Source organism: Melanostigma gelatinosum, assembly GCF_949748355.1.
Source record: "Melanostigma gelatinosum genome assembly, chromosome: 14".
NCBI classification, from domain to species: Eukaryota; Metazoa; Chordata; class Actinopteri; order Perciformes; family Zoarcidae; genus Melanostigma; species Melanostigma gelatinosum.
In genome coordinates this window covers 203,807-223,671 of record NC_136647.1, presented here as the reverse complement: position 1 = coordinate 223,671, position 19,865 = coordinate 203,807, and the positions used below count along the sequence as shown (strand labels likewise).

At 45.6% G+C, this 19,865-nt stretch overlaps 1 protein-coding gene across 1 annotated transcript; it reads right to left on the bottom strand.

The window, feature by feature from the left end:
• Positions 1-392: 392 nt before the first annotated feature.
• On the bottom strand, positions 393-19,408 carry LOC306788345 (A disintegrin and metalloproteinase with thrombospondin motifs 2-like). Its single transcript, XM_079283840.1, has 25 exons — positions 19,232-19,408; positions 14,547-15,034; positions 12,701-12,893; positions 10,271-10,377; positions 10,084-10,167; positions 8,887-8,970; positions 8,446-8,599; positions 7,933-8,038; positions 7,578-7,721; positions 7,339-7,471; positions 6,931-7,044; positions 6,146-6,291; positions 5,976-6,065; positions 5,807-5,889; positions 5,097-5,230; positions 3,867-3,990; positions 3,694-3,774; positions 3,447-3,610; positions 3,213-3,372; positions 2,977-3,109; positions 2,561-2,765; positions 1,830-1,959; positions 1,645-1,719; positions 1,307-1,523; positions 393-1,219 (listed from the first exon to the last, which is right to left on the bottom strand). The coding sequence occupies exons 1-25, from the start codon at positions 19,317-19,319 to the stop codon at positions 640-642; spliced, it is 4,017 nt and encodes a 1,338-aa protein (XP_079139966.1). The 5' UTR covers positions 19,320-19,408; the 3' UTR covers positions 393-639.
• Positions 19,409-19,865: the final 457 nt, after the last annotated feature.

Below are 19,865 nucleotides of genomic sequence, written 5' to 3'. Positions count from 1 at the left end.
CTTGATGTTGATGTTCAGAGTGTCATGTGTCATGTTTCATGTTTCCTTTGATCCTCAGAAAGAATCCATGAAGTCGTGACTCATCACATCTGAACTCTGATGTTTAACAGACGAGCAGCTGTTCATGAGAACGAGATGTTCAGACTTTCATTTAGTTGTTTTGTGCAGAAACTTAAAACGAAACAGATACATTCTGTTTTACGGTTTGAATTAACAAACTATTTTCTTTGTTTTTGTTCAGATGAAACGAACCAGATGAAACATGCAAATTTATTATAATTGCAAGGTGTTTACCTTCATACAGAGCCAGGCTAGCTGTTTCCAGTCTTAATGCTAAGCTAAGCTAGCTGTTGAACTGTCCCTTTAACACGAGTCGTGATGACATCATCAGCTGGATGAGACTTTTTTATTCATAAACAGGATTATTTGTTACATCGTGAATGTTGTGGTTTTATACGGTAAACCTTTGATCTTTATTCTACATTTGAGGAAAGAATGAAGGTGAAGTCGGTTGTTTGTCTCGTCGGCTCTGTGCTCAGTTTCTCGTTAAGAGTTCGTTAGCGTTAGTGGGAAGTGAGCAAGCTGCACATGCGTCATCACGAGTGAACAACAAAAGTAAATGAAATGTTTTATGTGTTTTTATAATCCCTGTTTCCTGTCAGTCCGACCTTCTCTGCTCCTCACAAGATCCTTCTGTCGTTTCTCGTTCAGAAGCTGTTGGATCCGTTTGTTCTGTGTTCGCTCGCCGATTGGAGGCATCCGCACAAAGTGGTTCTGTCCTCTGGTGACGTCACCGTCCAATCCCACGACCCGGTACGGGACCTCGTCCACGGAGTTGTTCGGGAAGGAGGACGAGGTCGCTTCTGTTTGGAGGCTCCTCCCCCCTGATGATGCCGTGGCGGTGATGATGTCTTCAGGGTCAGCGGTTACTGGGGGCATTGTGGGAGTTTTCTTCTTGAATAGATGTGGGGAAGCAGTTTTTCTTGGTTGCCTTGTAGTAGTAGCAGTAGTAGTAGTTGGAATGTTAAGAGTATGCTCGTAGGACGGGTACTCATTATAATCGTCGTACTCCACGTACACAAAGTCGACGCTGCTCCTGCTGGTCGGGGGCGGAGTCACAGCGACGGGAGGAGGTGGCCTGCTGCTGCCCATGATGATGTCACTGGTGACGTCGCCGCTGTCGGACGCTGACATCGTCTCCGTGGTTACACTCCAGGAACTACAAGACAACAAAAACCAGAAGATCAGTGACATCAGATCACTTTAAGGTGCGGTCGAGCTTTTAGTGGAACGTTCCGGTTCCGACCTGTCGGCCGTCGGCGGGAAAGTGCTGCTGAAGTTGGTGAAGTTGCTGGAGTTGCTGGAGTTGCTGAAGTTGTTGAAGTTGCTGGAGTTGCTGGAGTTGCTGAGGTTTCCCTCTCTGCATGACTTGCAGCACATCTGACGGTAACCGGCGATAGAGCAGTACCGACTCAACACCTCCATCCGGCAAAACACCGAGCGGTCACCACGGCACCGCTGCCCTGGAGACAAGATGGACCACCGAAGCAGAACAATGTGATCAGGTTCAGGTTTATTTATATATTAATCAAACATTCACAACCCATCTGCAAAGGAGGACGAGGAGGACTATGTGTGATTTACTGGAGGAGATCTTTGGAGCTGGGAAGTCTGGGTTGGACCTGGACAGCCACTGAATGATGACATTCTTCTGGTCGCCTGCAGGGGGAGACAACCACACAGTTAGTATACACACATACTACATCTCCCAGCATGCCTCCCTCTCCGTCAGCGCACATTTATCTCGTATGTCATGGGTCGATGCCTACCGCTACAGGGGGCAGGATGGCAGGTGCGGGTGTTGATTGGTGGAAAATCACTACAGTTACGGGCTAAACCCTCAGGACTCAAACACGCAGCCTGACGCTCCTGAGTCCCGTTTCCGCAGGATACTGAACACTACAAACACAAACATATTGGTCAAACTCAGTTGTTCAGTTTATAAACTGATCAGTCATTGGTGGTAGTCCTGAAGGAATTCAATTTAGTCCTGAAAGGAGGAAGTGAGGTAGTTTAGATACAAGAAAGGTAGAGGTAGACAAGAAATATGGAAGTAAAAGTAATCCATAAAGAGAAATATAGAGGTGGTCCAGAAGGAAGGAAGGGATAAGTAGTCCCTAAAGAAGGAAGAGGAAGTAGTCTAGAAAGAGAAAGGTATAGGTGGTCCAGAAAGAGAAGGTAGAGATAGTCCAGAAAGAGAAAGGTAGAGGTGGTCCAGAAACAGAAAGGTAGAGGTGGTCCAGAAAGAGAAGGTAGAGATAGTCCAGAAAGAGAAAGGTAGAGGTGGTCCAGAAAGAAGGATGTAGAAGTAGTTCAGATTGGAAGGAGTTAAAGGTACTGAAGGAACTTAAAGGTATTCCAGAACGAGTGATGAAGGGGTAGTCCAGAGAGATGGAAGGCAGACATAGTCCAAAAAAAGAAAAGGTAGAGGTAGTCCAACTGGAGAATTGCTTTTGGTAAAATGACTTTGTGACTTTGTTAATGATTCCAGTCTTCGTACCGGGGTCCAGGGCCCAACTCTCCAGGAAGCTGGACACGGTAAACGATTGCAGGTTTGTTTCACTTCCGGCCGGTCCTCACCACAGAGTTTGCTGGGCACTGAGCGCTGCCCCCTGCTGGACATCTGCTGGCAGGACACCCAGCGACGCCGCCACCCTGTCTGACCACAGGTGGCACTGCAGTCTTCCCACTCCCCGGTCAACCAGCTGACGGGACAGGAACAGACAATGAACCATGCTTTCTTATTTTTCTTCTTCTTTATTTCCTAGTCAGTGGAGTCGAGTCAATATTGTACAGTGTCTTGATATAATGTAATCTTTTCCCTTTTTGAAATATTTTAAATATATTTCCAAACCGAGCCGGATCCAAGTTGGTCGTGTGGTTCCAGACCAGAATCAGGTGAGCTGTGGTTGTTACCTGGGGGAGCTGCAGGTGTCGCCGTTGCAGGTGCGGCTGATGGCTCTCGGTTTGTTGATGTTGGAGCAGAACGTCCTCTGAACCATTTTCCCGTCAGCTTTTCTCCGGCAGCCGAACCTTGTGTACTGTTTCCCTGTCAACCAGACAAAATGCCGTTTGCCACCATTGCACCCCCCACCCCCCCGTTACCGTGGTTGACCACGTGACCATGCCAAGTACCGGACTTGTTGCATTACCTCCTCCGCAGGGCTTGGAGCAGTGCGACCACTTCTTCAGCGCCCACTCGTAGAAGATGGCGTCCTCCTGCACCAGGTTGGACTCCAGGTTGGACCGGAGGCGGTCCTGGATGACGTACTTGTAGGACACCGTCACCTTAGAGTCTCCATGAGACTGCACCTGATGGACAGAGACACAGACTTAGACTCAGATACAACGGGAGCATGTTGGACCTCCTGTGGTGACGGACGGACCATGAGCAGGACTCCGTATTTCAGTGGCCCCGTGGTCTGGATGGACTCCTGCTCCTCGGTGTTGCTGTACTCCCACGCCACACCCTTCTCAATCACCGCTCGGGATTCTGGGAGCTCGTATTCATTGTTGAGGAAGAGGTGGCCCGTCTCCTGGTTCATCAGTGCTGGAACAGGAAAACAGTGAAATCAAGGTTTTCCACATGAAGGACAGAAGTTATTCAGGCTCCTCCTCCTCCTCCCCCCTTACCCAGGATGTGAGAAGTTCCTTTAAACTCGTGGATCAGCAGATGTCGAGCTCCTTTGGGGATCTCCAGGATCTTCAGGTAACCTAGTCAAAGGGAACCACGATCCTTTATTGGTCCTTAATGAAGACTCCAACAGAAACATCTGCTTTACACTGAAAGAGAGTTTCATTCAGACCTTGTTTCTTGGTGCTGCGGGTGAAGTTCCCTTTGATGATCTTACAGCTGGAGTTATCTCCTCCACAGACTCCACATCGGTCCTCCTGCTGATCTGAAGCGATCTGTCCGTCACATCCTACATGCTGCACGAGGAGAGAGGAAACAAGGACAGAGAGGAGGACTCAGGAGAGAGGAAACAAGGACAGAGAGGAGGACTCAGGAGAGAAGAAACAAGGACAGAGAGGAGGACTCAGGAGAGAGGAAACAAGGACAGAGAGGAGGACTCAGGAGGGAGGAAACAAGGACAGAGAGGAGGACTCGGGAGAGAGGAAACAAGGACAGAGAGGAGGACTCAGGAGGGAGGAAACAAGGACAGAGAGGAGGACTCGGGAGAGAGGAAACAAGGACAGAGAGGAGGACTCAGGAGAGAGGAAACAAGGACAGAGAGGAGGACTCAGGAGAGAGGAAACAAGGATAGAGAGGAGGACTCAGGAGGGAGGAAACAAGGACAGAGAGGAGGACTCGGGAGAGAGGAAACAAGGACAGAGAGGAGGACTCAGGAGAGAGGAAACAAGGACAGAGAGGACAGAGGATCACAGTTCCAAAGTGTGTATAATGTGTGTGTAAAGTGTGTATGTGTGTGTAAAGTGTGTATAATGTGTGAGTAAAGTGTATAAAGTTTGTATAATGTGTGTATAAAGTGTGTATAATGTGTGTGTAAAGTGTATAATGTGTGTATAAAGTGTGTGTAAAGTGTGTACAATGTGTGAGTAAAGTGTATAAAGTTTTTATAATGTGTGTATAAAGTGTGTATAATGTGTGTGTAAAGTGTATAAAGTGTGTATAATGTGTGAGTAAAGTGTATAAAGTTTGTATAATGAGTATAAAGTGTGTGTAAAGTGTATAATGTGTGTATAAAGTGTGTGTAAAGTGTATAAAGTGTGTGTAAAGTGTGTATAATGTGTGTGTAAAGTGTGTATAATGTGTGTATAAAGTGTGTATAATGTGTGTGTAAAGTGTATAATGTGTGTATAAAGTGTGTGTAAAGTGTATAAAGTGTCTATAATGCGTGTATAAAGTGTGTATAATGTGTGTGTAAAGTGTATAAAGTGTGTATAATGTGTGTATAAAGTGTGTATAATGTGTGTGTAAAGTGTATAATGTGTGTATAAAGTGTGTATAATGTGTGTGTAAAGTGTGAATAAAGTGTGTACAATGTGTGTATAAAGTGTGTAAAGTGTATAAAGACCTCACACTCTCCTCGGACGCAGACGCTGTGGGCGTCGCTGTAGGAACACGGCGTCCCATCATGCACCATTCTGTTGATGGAAACCACCGCGGACGTCTCCTTCGACTGACAGTGCAGACGACAGCGCTCATCAGCTGCAGACACAAGTATATATACAGTATATACATACACATATATAATATGAAGATAATGTTTATATTTCACTGCAGTCAGAGCTACTTAACGTGGAAGATTAAGAGTTTAAAGAGTTAAGAGAGGAGAGGCCATAAGTCCTTCCAATAACAGATTCCTGACTGATGACTTTAACATGTGAACACGCACACGCACACACACACACACACTGCGGCCGTCTGGCTTTGCACAATCTGCTTTTTCATTTACGGTCATCAAGCTTTAGAAAAGGCTTCCAGCTGAGATTCAAACTATTATCTATATATATCTATACATACGTATATACACGTTTGTGTGTGTGTGTGTGTGTGTGTGTTTGTGTCTTTGTGAGTGTGTGTGTGCGTGTGTGTTTGTGTCTCTGTGAGTGTGTGTGTGCGTGCGTGTTTGTGTGTGTGTGTGTTGTCACAGTGAGTGACCCCTGACCCATGAGTAATACACACACTCACACACACAAAGCAAAGAGGAATCTTGTATCTATTTAAACTACTTCAAGTGGAGGAAGAAAGTGTATAAAGTGTGTATTATGAGTGTGTATTTACGGTCAGGGTGTTGGTACGGCAGCCAGTGATGTTTCATTCCTTCATGTTCCATAAATGGATTCCAGACTTTACACTGATCCTCTCTGAAAGAAAAACACAACAAATCAACTACACACACACACACACACGCACAAACTGACACACACACACACACACTCAATCTACTGACCTGAAGTCAGTCAGAGGTGGACACTCTTCTTGGCTGCACTTCTGGAACTCAAAACTGTTTCCGAAGCAGGTGCGCCCCCCGTTGGTTGGACTGAGAACAACAACAGGTTAAGCGTCTGTGATTGGTGGCTTTGGTCTGTGACATCATCAGATGATTGACAGCTGACTCACGCTGGAGTGTCGCAGCGTCGGGCCCGAAACCTGACCCCGCCCCCGCAGGTCCTGGAGCAGCCGCCAAACGGACTCCATGTTCCCCAGCCGCCATCTTGTCTCAGCAGGTTGGGGGTCAACTTCATGCAGAAACCCTTAAAACAGTGCTGCAAAGAGACAAAGGTTAGCTTAGCTTAGCATAAAGACAGGAGGCAGGGGGACATTGCTGAATTAAAATATATAGTTTCAGCCTGTTAGCATGCTAACATGCTAATGTCAGCAGGTATCAGAATCAGCTTTATTGGCCATGTGTGCTTACGCATACATGGAATTTGTCACCGGTTTCCACTCCGCTCTCAATGTACAAACACAAATTTACAATAAACAAGAAAAATATATGTATAAAGAATCAAAAAGGGCAGCAAAAAAAAAAGTAAAACGGATGTAGGTATAAACATTTAGCTGTAATACAAGTATAAATATATATCCAAGAGAAAAAAGTGTGTATATATATATATATACATGTGAACATCAACCTATAGACAATAGTGTAGTATAGCCTATTTATTGTTCATGAGAGTGATGGCCAGTGGAAAGAAGCTGTTCCTGTGTCTGGTGGTCTTGGCGTACAGAGCCCTGTAGCGCCTACCAGAGGGGAGGAGTTGGAACAGCTTGTGTCCAGGGTGTGAGGGGTCTGCAGTGATCTTTCCTGCACGCTTCCTGACTCTGTCAGTATCATGTTCACCATCTTAGTTTTAGCCTGTTGGCATGCTAAGATGATATGTCTGACCTGGAGGTGTCCTCACCTTCCCCGGTCCACACTTGGTCCCGTCCAGCGGAGGACCTTTCTTGGTCTTACAGTAGAACGGGTTGTTGTAGTCGCTGCACCACAGCTGTTTACAGGGTTCAAGGTTGGAGTACTGGGGACAAAGACGACATCATAGTAACTCTGTGATGTCATCAAACGTGTCTCACATCCTAAACAGATGTGTCTTCAACAACACATGTGATGAGAACAGTGGACTAAAAACAGGACGGTTCATTGTCTCCAGATGCTTTCTATGGAAACAAACTCAGTTCTACTGAAGATGGATGATACGGGGACGGAGAGACAGAGAGACAGACAGACAGAGAGACAGACAGGTCAGAGAGACAGACATACTGACAGAGCGAGAGACAGACAGACAGACAGACACACACACAGACAGACATACTGCAGTACAGAGGCTGTATCCTGGTCCGAAGTCAAAGCGACACTGTTGGTCCAGTGAGTACTGAAACCCTGGTAACTGAGGCTGAGCCGGCCAATCGTGGTAAAACGGGTCATCACGGAGACAGTCGTAGGTACTGCAGAGACAGACAGAGAGTCAGACAGACAGAGATACAGACGGTGTTCTGGTTCAGGTGGTAGATGTACAATGAGTGTACATGTAGTATTACTTGTAGTACTCACTGCAGGTACTTGTGCAGCTCCCTCCAGCTGCAGCGCGACCAGTGGTACTGATGGAAGGTGGCCTGAACCCTTGGGGACATGATGCTGCCCAACGGCACGTCGTCAGTACAGTCATTGGCATCTCCGTCATGCTCCATCCCTAACCTGAGAGAGACAGACAGGTAGAGAGAGAGAGAGAGGGAGAGAGAGAGACAGTCAGTCATTGGCCACCTAGAAGTATTGGACACCTGGAAGTCACCATTGTCTCTATTGGACACCTGGAAGTCACCATTGTCTCTATTGGACACCTGGAAGTCTCTATCGTTGCTGAGAGCCACATTAATGTGCATTTAGTGTAAATGTGTTTGTGTCTCACACGTGTCCCATTTCATGAGCAGCTACGAAGGCCGAGGAAAACCCGTCTTCAAAGACGAGGACACAACTCCGATGCAGGTGACACATTCCTGTAACCGGAGCATAACCTACAGAGAGAGGGCAGATGTCAGGCAAATGGTGTTTGTAGTAGTACTTGTGTTATTAGTGGTACTATTAGCAGTAGTACCCTGCATACCAAGGCAGCCAAACGGTGTTAGTACTAGTACTTAAAGCAGTAGTGGTAGTATTATTACTACTTCCCTGCTTTGTCGGATGGGACGAACTCCTCATCAGGTAGATGTTGTTAGTTGGAGTACTTGTAGTATTAGTGGAGGTATTAGCAGAAGTACCCTGCATGGCGAAGGTAGAAAGTGTTAGCGGTTGCAGTATTTGTAGCTTTACGAGAGGAATCATCAGTACTTCCCTGCATGCCGAGGAGGCCTAGCTCCTCCTCGGGTAGAAGATGTTTTTGATGGAGTACTTGTAGTATTAGTGGAGGTATTAGCAGAAGTACCCTGCATGCCAGAAGGGCCAAACTCCTGCCTGGTCAGGTAGATGGTGTGGTCGTGCTGCTCGGCGTGATTCTGCTCCTGGTGCTGGAGATACGACCATCCACAGACGTTCTCCAGGCTCTTCTGAGGGTTCCCCACAGAGATCAGCTCCTGGGACTGATGGACGGACACTGGTGTTTGTTTTTGATTCCCCAGAGTATAAATGCAGGGTGTTAATGTGCGAGTATGCGAAAAGTACTTCAAACTGGACTCAACAAATATTAATCTTTTGAAGCAAACACAAAATTGCATTACAGCGGTGACCAGAGAGGTGTATCGCCTACGTGGACACCTGGAAGTCTTTAGCCTCCCTACGTGGACACCTGGTAGTCACTATTGTCCCTAAGTGGACACCTGGAAGTCACTATTGTACCAGAAACATTCATCAGCTTTGAATTTAGTACCTTTGATGGAGACAACATGATGATTCTGACCAGAACAACGTTGATGTTGGCACCCAGAGAATGATCCTGATAGATCTCATTAACCTGAAAACAGACAGAGAGAGCTGCTGTAAATATATTGATCCATCTCCAGCCATCTTTTCTAAATTTGGGGAAATGCAAGAACATTAACCCCCAAATTCTACCTTTTCATTGAATTTACCTCCTGTAACGTTCTAGAGCCATCACTTTATTGTGGCGGGGGGGGGGGGGGGGTCCTGTTGAGTGTAGCGCAGCACCAGGTCATGGTAAGGCAAAGATAACAGTAATACAGGGCCCCCCCGTCCTGGGTCCAAACTTGGCAGGGTTCAAAGGTGAGTACCTTGTGTGGGGGGGGGGGGCTCAACTCAAGATCAAAGACAGGTCAGGTGGACTGGACATCTCGGCACATTTGTGATTATTTGTGATTGGTGCTCAAGGTATCGATGGACCTTTTTTAGCGTGCATTGTTGGACATCCAGATGTTGGCTGTTTCCTGTCTTACACTGATGTCCTCCTGTGTCCTGCTATCCTTTCTAATGAGGCAAAGCTCGCCACAGACTTAAGCAAATCCAAACATGTAGTGAGGCTGAACTAGGAACATCTGGCTGAGGCTTCTTACCTCCCACCTCTAGAAGAACATTTCCTGAGGCTCATCACTCTTTGTTGTGGTGGCACAATGACCCACAAGGATAAAAGGAAGTCGATGAAGTATAAGACTGAAAAAGAAAACCTTCCAGTCTCAAAAGACCAGGACACACCTGAGTCAGACAGGTAAAGGGGCCAGATGGACTGCAGCTTCTGAGAGGGATGAGTTGGATAATAATACAGCCGGACCTCTCTCTGGTTCTGGTGACGAAGGTTGTTGAGATGCGATATCAAAGAGCCAGGACTGGATTACATTCACACTTAGATGCAGAAGGTTCTGGTTCATGGGTGCTCAGGGATGGAGGTTCCCCCTTTCTTGGTTTGTATGGAGGTAAAGCTGGGAAACCTTATCTCTGGTGAACCAGTTCTTTACTGGAGGGGTCATGGGAGTTTGACCATCCGGTCTAGGTGAGCTTTGTGGATTTGTACATCATTAGCTCATCTCTCAGTTTACCTTCCATCAACAGGTACAAGACTCACCTACATTTACCACTGAAATAGAAATGCGTGTGTGTGTGTGTTTTCACTCACTATGTTCATGAGTGTCAGAAGATATTTCTGAATGTGATCTCGGCCGTGGAAAAGAAGAACAGAATAATCCACAGCCAACAAAACCTGGAAGAGGAAACGAGTTTAAACAAGTTCAGTAAAATCTACATTGTAATCCAACCTCTGTGTTAAACATTTCATTAACCATTAAGTTAAAGAGTTCATTAACCTCTATGTTAAACAGTTCAGCCTCTTCAATGTAGCGTCTTCGTCGAGCTGATCTGGATCCGGACCATATCACATTCTGGGTCCAGTCCAGAGAACCTAAAAGAGGACCTGCAGAAGAACAAAAGAGTGATCTCAGTGTCCGTATAAAACTGAGGGGTTCTGTTTTTACTGAGCTTCGTCCAGTAAGTCTCCCTTTGCTTTTCCATTGTCCAGGACGATTGTCCAGGAGACCGTCCAGGACGACGGTCCAGGAGATCATCCAGGAGACGGTCCAGGAGACCGACCAGGACAACGGTCCAGGACACCGGTCCAGGATGACCATTCAGGACACCGTCCAAGAGACCATCCAGAAGATTGTCCAGGAGACCGTCCAGGAGACCGTCCAGAAGATCATCCAGGACGATCATCCAGGAGACCGTCCCGGAGACCGACCAGGACAACGGTCCAGGACACCGGTCCAGGATGACCATCCAGGACACCGGTCCAGGATGACCATACAGGAGACGACCATCCAGGACGACCATCAAGGAGATCGTCCCGGAGGCCGTCCAAGATGACCTTCTAGGAGACCGTCCAAGAGTCTGGCGCCGTGTCCCAAGAGGACATAAATGTTGACATTTTGTCACGTGACTCGTGACTCAAGTTAGTGACAGAAAGAAGGAAGATGAACAGAACAACAGAGAATGAGTAGGTTCATGATCGTTTCTCTCTGGATTTATCTCTCATCCCGATTGACGATACCGTGGTGACTCCAACTCGGACTGTGAGGAACCTGGGTGTGACCCTGGATGACCAACTGTCGTTCTCAGCAAACATTGCATCGGCTACACGCTCCTGCAGATTCCTGCTCTACAACATCAGGAGGATTCACTTCCTCGCTGATGAGACGGTGCAGGTGCTCATCCAGCCTCTTGTCATCTCCCGTCTGGACAACTGCAACTCACTACTTGCCGGAGCCCCGGTGTCGGCCGTCAGACCTCTGGCGCTTGTCCAGAAAGCTGCAGCTTGCCTGGTGTTCAATCGTCCCAAGTTCTCCCACACAACTTGCCTTCTCCGTTCTCTACACTGGCTCCCTGTAAGAGCTCGCATCCAGGTTAAGACTCTGGTGCTAGTCTACAGGGCAGTGACGGGAACAGCTCCTTCCTATCTCAAGGCCGTGGTCAAGCCTTACACCCCCGCCCGACCACTTCACTCTGCTGCCTCGGGGCGACTGGTTGCCCCGTCGCTCAGAGGTCCCTGCAGCCGATCGACCCGGTCGCGTGTTTCCTGTCCTGACCCCTCAGTGGTGGAATGAACTCCCCACTGACCTCAGGACAGCAGAGTCGCTGCCCATCTTTCATCAGGCTGAAGACTCACCTCCTCAAGAAGGCCTACCCTGAGCCTTCCACTTAGCACTTACTTAGCATCTATTGTATTCATACTAGCTTATTGCACTTATTGTATTCATATTAGTTTGTGGCACTTATTGCATTTGTTTGCTTCTGCACTGTACGTTGGCTCTGGTTTATGCTCTCAGATGCTTGTTTGAAGAAAGGACATGCACTAATGACTTCTGGTGACTAGTAGTTCTCTCGAAAACCGATGTTGAATACACTTATTGTAAGTCGCTTTGGATAAAAGCGCCTGCTAAATGAATGTAATGTAATGATTCACATTTATTTGTATCTTTGGTTCCAACAACACTGATGTTCTGTAAAACTGTTGATGTGTTTCATCCACTAATACCTCCTCATATTTAATCCTGCTCATATGGATGTTGTGTTTATGAAAACATGTGACATCAGACCCTCTGATGTCACTCTGCGAGTTGAGCTGGGGTGAAGGAATACTCGCTCCTCATTGGCTGAAGCTGTTTTGAGGACAAACAGATGTCAGCGACCGAGAGAACAAAGGATTCAGGAGCTGAACTATCCATCAACTCTGAGTCCAAAACCTCCAAAACCTCCAAAACCTCCAAAACCCTGAGACTCTGAAGCTCGGACTGCCACGTCGCAGTGTGTGTGTGTGTGTGTGTGTGTGTGTGTGTGTGTGTGTGTGTGTGTGTGTGTGTCTCTGCCAAGTTTCCTGGAACTATTTCTCTCTTTTCAGTTTGATTCTTTCCTTCTGCAGAAACACAGCAGATATTTTTCAGCAGCTTCACCGTCTTTTGGTTCCATTGAAGCTACACTGAATAATGTTACTATTATTTTATTATATTCTCATTACATCCCGACAGCAATCAATTAAATAAATCAAATGACAAAACATAAAATAATCTGAAGAGTCCTAGGACAGCAAATTCTAATTAGATTTTATATTTGAGTTTCTTAATTCAAAGCGAACCTCCATGTTTGTTTACAACGAGGTCAACATGGTCACGTGATCACCAGGTTTGTTCAATGAGGTAAATAAAGTTAGTTTGTGTTGATGAAGTCAGCTGACCGTGACTCACCTCGGACGAAGTCACCAGCTGTTTGATGGACGGCTTCAGTTTGATTGACAGGCGGTTGTTTCTTGATGATCGCCGAGGAGCGATAGACAATGTGTCGTCTTCCTCCTTCCTCCTTCTCCTCCTCCTCCTTCCTCCTCCATTGATCCAGCGGCTCGATGAAGAACTCCTCCTGACTCGTCCGAATCACACCGGCCTGCAGACACAGAGAGAGAGAGAGAGAGAGAGAGAGAGAGAGAGAGAGAGAGAGAGAGAGAGAGAGAGAGAGAGAGCTGTCAATCAAACATCCAGAACTCAGCAGCTCAATGAGCTTAATTTATAAAATCATACTTCAACACTGAGTCACAGTTCAGTTTGAGTTTCAGCAATATTACAGCGTGAATAAAAAATCGGAATAAAAACAAAAACAATAAAAACTCAGAATAAAAATAGAATAAAGAATTCAGAATTAGTAAATAAATAAAATAAAAAGTAATTCATTGGCTCGGTTTGTGTGGAGGTGTTCCTGTTATTGTGTCCACATATAATCAGTGCGACAGGTCGTTGTTGCTTTAAGTCACATCAGCAGCAGGAAAATATTCCTCTCGTCTTTCCTCCACATCTGGTTTCAATCAGCTCGCGCTGGAAAAAGATACAGTTGTACACGAGCGCTCAGCTTTAACAGCGTTAAAGTGTTTCAGGTCGACTCGTTTTACAGCGTTTGGTTTGTGAAATCCTTTCTACTCTCACATGAATCAACTGTTTCTCTCCTGATGTCTGACTTCACATTCAAATATGTTTTTATTCGTGTTAATTTGAAAACATGTTGATTGAATTGTGAAAAAACATCTTGTGTTTATTATTGTTGACCTGTTTTTTCATCAGTTAAATGTACAATTCTTCTGTTAATGATATTCCTCTTCCTCCTCACAGAGGAAGCAGTGTAACAATGAAACAGTGAAACAATGAAACAATCAAAGAATGAAACAATGAAACAGTGAAACTGTGAAACAGTGAAACAATCAAACAATCAAACAATCAAACAATCAAACAATCAAACAATCAAACAATCAAACAGTGAAACAGTTTAAAGGTGAAACGGTGAAACAGTGAAACAATGAAACAATGAAACAATGAAACAATCAAAGAATGAAGCAATGAAACAGTGAAACAATCAAAGAATGAAACAATCAAAGAATGAAACAGTGAAACAGTTTAAAGGTGAAACAGTGAAACAATCAAAGAATGAAACAATGAAACAGTGAAACTGTGAAACAGTGAAACAATCAAACAGTGAAACAATCAAACAATCAAAGAATGAAACAGTGAAACAGTTTAAAGGTGAAACGGTGAAACAGTGAAACAATCAAACAATCAAACAATCAAATAATGAAACAGTGAAACAATGAAACAATCAAAGAATGAAAGAATGAAACAGTGAAACAATGAAACAGTGAAACAATGAAACAGTGAAACAGTGAAACAGTGAAACAATCAAAGAATGAAACAATGAAACAGTGAAACAATGAAACAGTGAAACAGTGAAACAATCAAAGAATGAAACAATGAAACAATGAAACAATGAAACAGTGAAACAATCAAAGAATGAAACAATCAAAGAATGAAACAGTGAAACAGTGAAACAATGAAACAGTGAAACAGTGAAACAGTGAAACAATGAAACAGTGAAACAGTGAAACAGTGAAACAATGAAACAATGAAACAGTGAAACTGTGAAACAGTGAAACAATCAAAGAATGAAACAATGAAAGAATGAAACAGTGAAACAGTGAAACAATCAAAGAATGAAAGAATGAAACAGTGAAATGGTTTAAAGGTGAAACAGTGAACAGTTTCAGGTGACACCTACCAGCCCGTAACAGTTGCTGATGGCGATGGACGTGTCCTCCATGTTGGACACCTCTCCTGTGTAGAAGCAGCTGGCGTCTCTTATTGGCTGAGAGTGTTTGCGTCCTGACTCCTCCCACCACAACATGGTGGCGTCGGGGGAGACGAGGCGACCGTTGTGACGCAGACGAAGGTGCAGCTCCTGACCGAACACCGTCACGTTGTAGAACAGCTCCGCCTCCTCCTGCCTGTGGCCCCGCCCCCTCCAGGTACGCCACGTCCGGTTGGACGGTGATGCATCTGTGGGCGGGGCATGTTGTAATGGAGGCCTGTTTGTTCGAGTCTGTCTGTCATTGTTTGTGTCAGTGGGCGTGTCCTGTGTGAAGGGGGCGTGTCTTTTCCTGCGGGGCAGGTGGTGGGCGGAGACGAGAGCTGACAGGAAACGTCCCTCTGAGTTGGTCCTGATTGGTCGAACGACAGCGAACTCTGACAGCACCAGATGGAGAGAATCTGAGAGAGAGAGAGAGAAATCACATGACTTTGGTGTCACCTGTATTGATGTCACGGCGATGTCATAGTGTCACAGGTGTCCTCAGGTATCTGGAGTGTGACGGGTTCACAGATGAAATCTGAATGTATTAGGGTGTAACGGTTCACAAAATCCACGGTTGGGTTGGGTACCATACAGTGGAGCCACGGTTCGGTACATTTCGGTTCAGTAGAAACTATAAATGCAGAGAAATGTACTTGATTTTAAAATGTATTTATTCATTACAACTAACATCATGAAGTTATTCTTTGACTTTGAACAATGATGGAACTATACCTGAGTGACTCATCTTCTGGGGTGTCTTCTTAGCAACACATCAGCATAAAAAACAAAAACTGCTCCTTCATGTTATGTAGTATTGTTACTTACATCTTGCAAAAGAGATTTTTAATCTCAATGGGACTACCTGCTTAAATAAAGGTTGCATTTATAGTTTCTACTGTACCGAAACGTACCGAACCGTGGCTCCACTGTATCGTACCCAACCCAACCGTGAGTTTTGTGAACCGTTACACCCTAATATATATATATATATATATATATATATATATATATATATATATATATAAACTACACCTGTATCTTTATACATACACATGGACCAAGGAGACGTTGTTAAAATCTTTTAAGATGTGAAAATGTTCTCGTGTGAATAAAATGTTATTAATGTGAGCGCAACAATGTGTAAATATATATTTACACATCATGTGAATATATAATTTCTAGTTATTGTCTAAGACAAAGGTAATATAAATACATACAAATATACAAAGACAGACGCACGTGTATGGATTGTTGATTGATCGCTTTGATAGTGAGAGAGACAGTAAAGTCGGGCAGAGAGCTGCGTTCTTCTACTCTGTGACACATTATAATGATAATAATAATAATAATAATAATAATATAATAATAATAAAAATGCACAAATAGCTTCAGTTACTTCACTAGTTATTGATGTGGATGTGGTTTTACTGCTGGAACAGAACCTGGAGAAGACACATTTGAATCTGGCTTTAGACCTTAACTGAGAGCCAATCAGGGCAGAGCAGAGTGACATCACTGGGGTGTGTGTGTGTGTGTGTGTGTGTGTGTGTGTGTGTGTGTGGACAGTATCAGTACAAAGCAGAATATCTGCAGTGATTTCACAAGAAAGGAGGCTGCTGTCTTTCTGTCTGAGGTCATGGCGGTCAGAGGTCACACACACACACACACACGCACGCACACACACACACACACACACACAGAGGAGATGATGAAATATGATCTGAATCCTTCACATTCCTCAATGGCCACAGACGCATAAACACAGAGATTTATGGGAAAAACGTGGAGAGGAGAGAAAAATAAGAGTTTCCATCTGCTGCTGGATCCGTTAGAACACAACACTGGGAACACTGGGAACACTGGGGGAGACTGGGGAGATTATTGAGACTGGGGAGATTATTGAGACTGGGGAGATTATTGAGACTGGGGAGACTGGGAACACTGGAAACACTGGGGACACTGGGGACACTGGGGAGACTAGGGAGACTGGAAACACTGAGGAGACTGGGGACACTGGGGAGACTGGGGAGACTGGGGGCACTAGGGAGACTGGAAACACTGAGGAGACTGGGGACACTGGGGAGACTGGGGAGACTGGGGACACTGGGGACACTGGGGAGACTGGGGACACTGGGGAGACTGGGGAGATTATTGAGACTGGGGACACTGAGGACACTGGGGAGACTGGGGACACTGGGGACACTGGGGAGACTAGGGAGACTGGGGACACTGGGGACACTGGGGAGACTGGGGACACTGGGGAGACTGGGGAGGACTGGGGACACTGGGGACACTGGGGACACTGGGGAGACTAGGGAGACTGGAAACACTGAGGAGACTGGGGAGATTATTGAGACTGGGGACACTGGGGACACTGGGGAGACTAGGGAGACTGGAAACACTGAGGAGACTGGGGACACTGGGGAGACTGGGGACACTGGGGAGACTGGGGAGACTGGAAACACTGAGGAGACTGGGGAGGACTGGGGACACTGGGGAGACTGGGGACACTGGGGAGACTGGGGAGACTGGAAACACTGAGGAGACTGGGGAGGACTGGGGACACTGGGGAGACTGGGGACACTGGGGAGACTGGGGAGACTGGAAACACTGAGGAGACTGGGGAGACTGGGGACACTGGGGAGACTGGGGAGACTGGAAACACTGAGGAGACTGGGGAGGACTGGGGACACTGGGGAGACTGGGGACACTGGGGAGACTGGGGACACTGGGGAGACTGGGGAGGACTGAACAAGAACCACAGAAGAAGAATAGTAATGAGATGCACAGTCCTCACTATTGCCTGTGGTTTCAGCAGCAGGGGGCGCTGTGGCTACATCCAGACAGGACGCAGTGTCTCGTACCTGAGAGGAACAGGATCACACCTGAAGCCTTTTTCTTTATAACAACTAACCAGGAGCTCAGGATGGAGCTGATTAGAAATATTTAGATTGACTTTGAGGTTTTTCATGTGTGGAAAAGTTACAAAATCACAAAACGCTTCCTAGAAAACTTCAGAGCAAAAACAAAACCAGCGTGAGGTTTAGTTGTTAAAAGCAGCAGTAGTGAGAAAAGTGACGGACATGTTTTAATGAACGATCAATATGTTTATAGTGACACGGTTAGTGTTGGTTCTTCTTCATGGACGACTGTGTTTAAAAGTTGACTAGATTATGATCCATAAATGTGGTCAACTCACGTCTCACTTGTTTCCTCGGTTTCATTGTTTCTGTTCTCACTCGTCGCTCTGCTGGTGGCTGAAGTCTGTCCTACTGGAGAGCAATTCATGTTTTGTTCCTTTATAGTTTATGTGTGTGGACTAAAGAATAGTTGTGCAGAACAAAATAAATATTAATAAGTAAAGGCAAGTCCTCCGTTTTATGTCCATCGTCCTCCTCAAAGCCGCTAACCGTGACTTCAGACGGCCGCTCCGTAGGTCTGATAACGCCGCTGGACACGCCGCCCACTAATCGCTCCACTAACAGCTGCTTCCTCCGTAACGATGCAGACTTTAACTGGACAACAGCTGCTAGTAAAGACAACACGGTCAGCAACACCTGTAATCAGTCGTCCATGTTGAATTAACCTGGTAGTCGATCGGTAATCAATGCTGTTGTTTGTGAGCTTCCGGGTAACGGTCACGTGAAAGGGGAGTGACGAATCAGGGAAGGACACGTCATGACTGCTAACAACCAATCAAGTAATGAACGTGGGCGTGTGCGTCGTCGTTTCCAAACTCCTCTGTCCACTCGAAGAGGCAACTCGGGCGTTTTCAAACGTATCCGTCTTCTGGATCGTTTTCAAACTCCTCTGTTTTCGGTGCTCGGAAACGCCGGGGTAGTGTGGACGCTCAGTGTAAACGTAGCAAACATATGTGTTTTCAAATGTAAACGGAGTAGTGTGGACATGGCCTAAGAATGAGCCTTCATATCTACATCATGTCCTCTTCACAGAGTCAGCCATGTTCTACGGGAGCCCAGAAGGGACATACTGAACACAGACTCTAATGACCTTCAAGACGGTTGTGAGTCTTTCTGTACGAATACAAGTGTCGTCTGCGTATGTTCGGATTTTTTGTACTATCAACAGAAGTAACAGTATACTATAACATGAATAGTAGTAAATATGTAGAAACAGGAACAGTAAAAGTACAGTTAGTTGTAGCAGTAGAAATGCTCAGTAGTAGAAGTTGCAGTAGTAACAGTACTACCAGTAGTAGTAGTATCAATTGCAGTATAAGTAGTATCAGTAGCACCAGTAGTAGTAGAATTAATGATAAAAGTAGTAGTAGTTGTAGCAGTAGTACCATTAGTAGTAGAAGTAAGTCTCACCTGTGTTGTCCATAATATAATTTTAACAGTAACAGTAGTAATAATCATAGTAGTAATATAAGTACCACTACTGGTAGCAGTAGCAGTAGTAGTAGTAGTAGTAGTTTTAATCGAAGTAGCATCAGTTGCAGCATCAGTATCTCATCTGTGTTGTCAATGATGTAATTCTAACAGAAACAGAAGTACAGTACTGTCTTGAAGTAGTAATATAAGGAGCTCTAGCAGTAGACGTAGTACCAGTACTAGTAGTACTAGTAGTAGAAGTAGTATCAGTTGTCTCACCTGTGTTGTCAGTGATGTAAACTGAGTGTAAACAGTCAATCGGCAGCAGAAAGACAATAATCAATAATCCATAACGAAAGTGGTCCATCCTGTGTGTGAGAGAGAGAGAGACGGGCTGAGAGACAGAGAGAAAGACAGAAAGACAGAAAGAAAGACAGAGAGGAACCCAGAGGGAGAGACAGACTAACTGAGAACTGCAGACTGAACACTGTGACTCCTCCAGTCTCATTGTCTCCTCCCTCCGTCTGTCTGTCTCTCTGCCTGTCTGTCTGTCCCTCCTCCCCCTTAGCTCAGTCTGTCTCTCTCTGCCTGTCTGTCTGTCCCTCCTCCCCCTCAGCTCAGTCTGTCTCTCTCTGCCTGTCTGTCTGTCCCTCCTCCCCCTCAGCTCAGTCTGTCTCTCTCTGCCTGTCTGTCTGTCCCTCCTCCCCCTCAGCGCAGTCTCCAGTCTGCAGCAGCACTAACAGCAGCAGTACAACAGTAGATGTGAGTAATATTTCTACAGGAATACTAGAGTCAGTAGTTTTATCCACTAGATGGAGTCATTGAGCTGATGTTAAACTCAATTTCTTTCTCCGAGTTTCTTATCCACACATAGCTGTGGAAACCCTGCTAAAAGTACTACTAGTAGTAGATA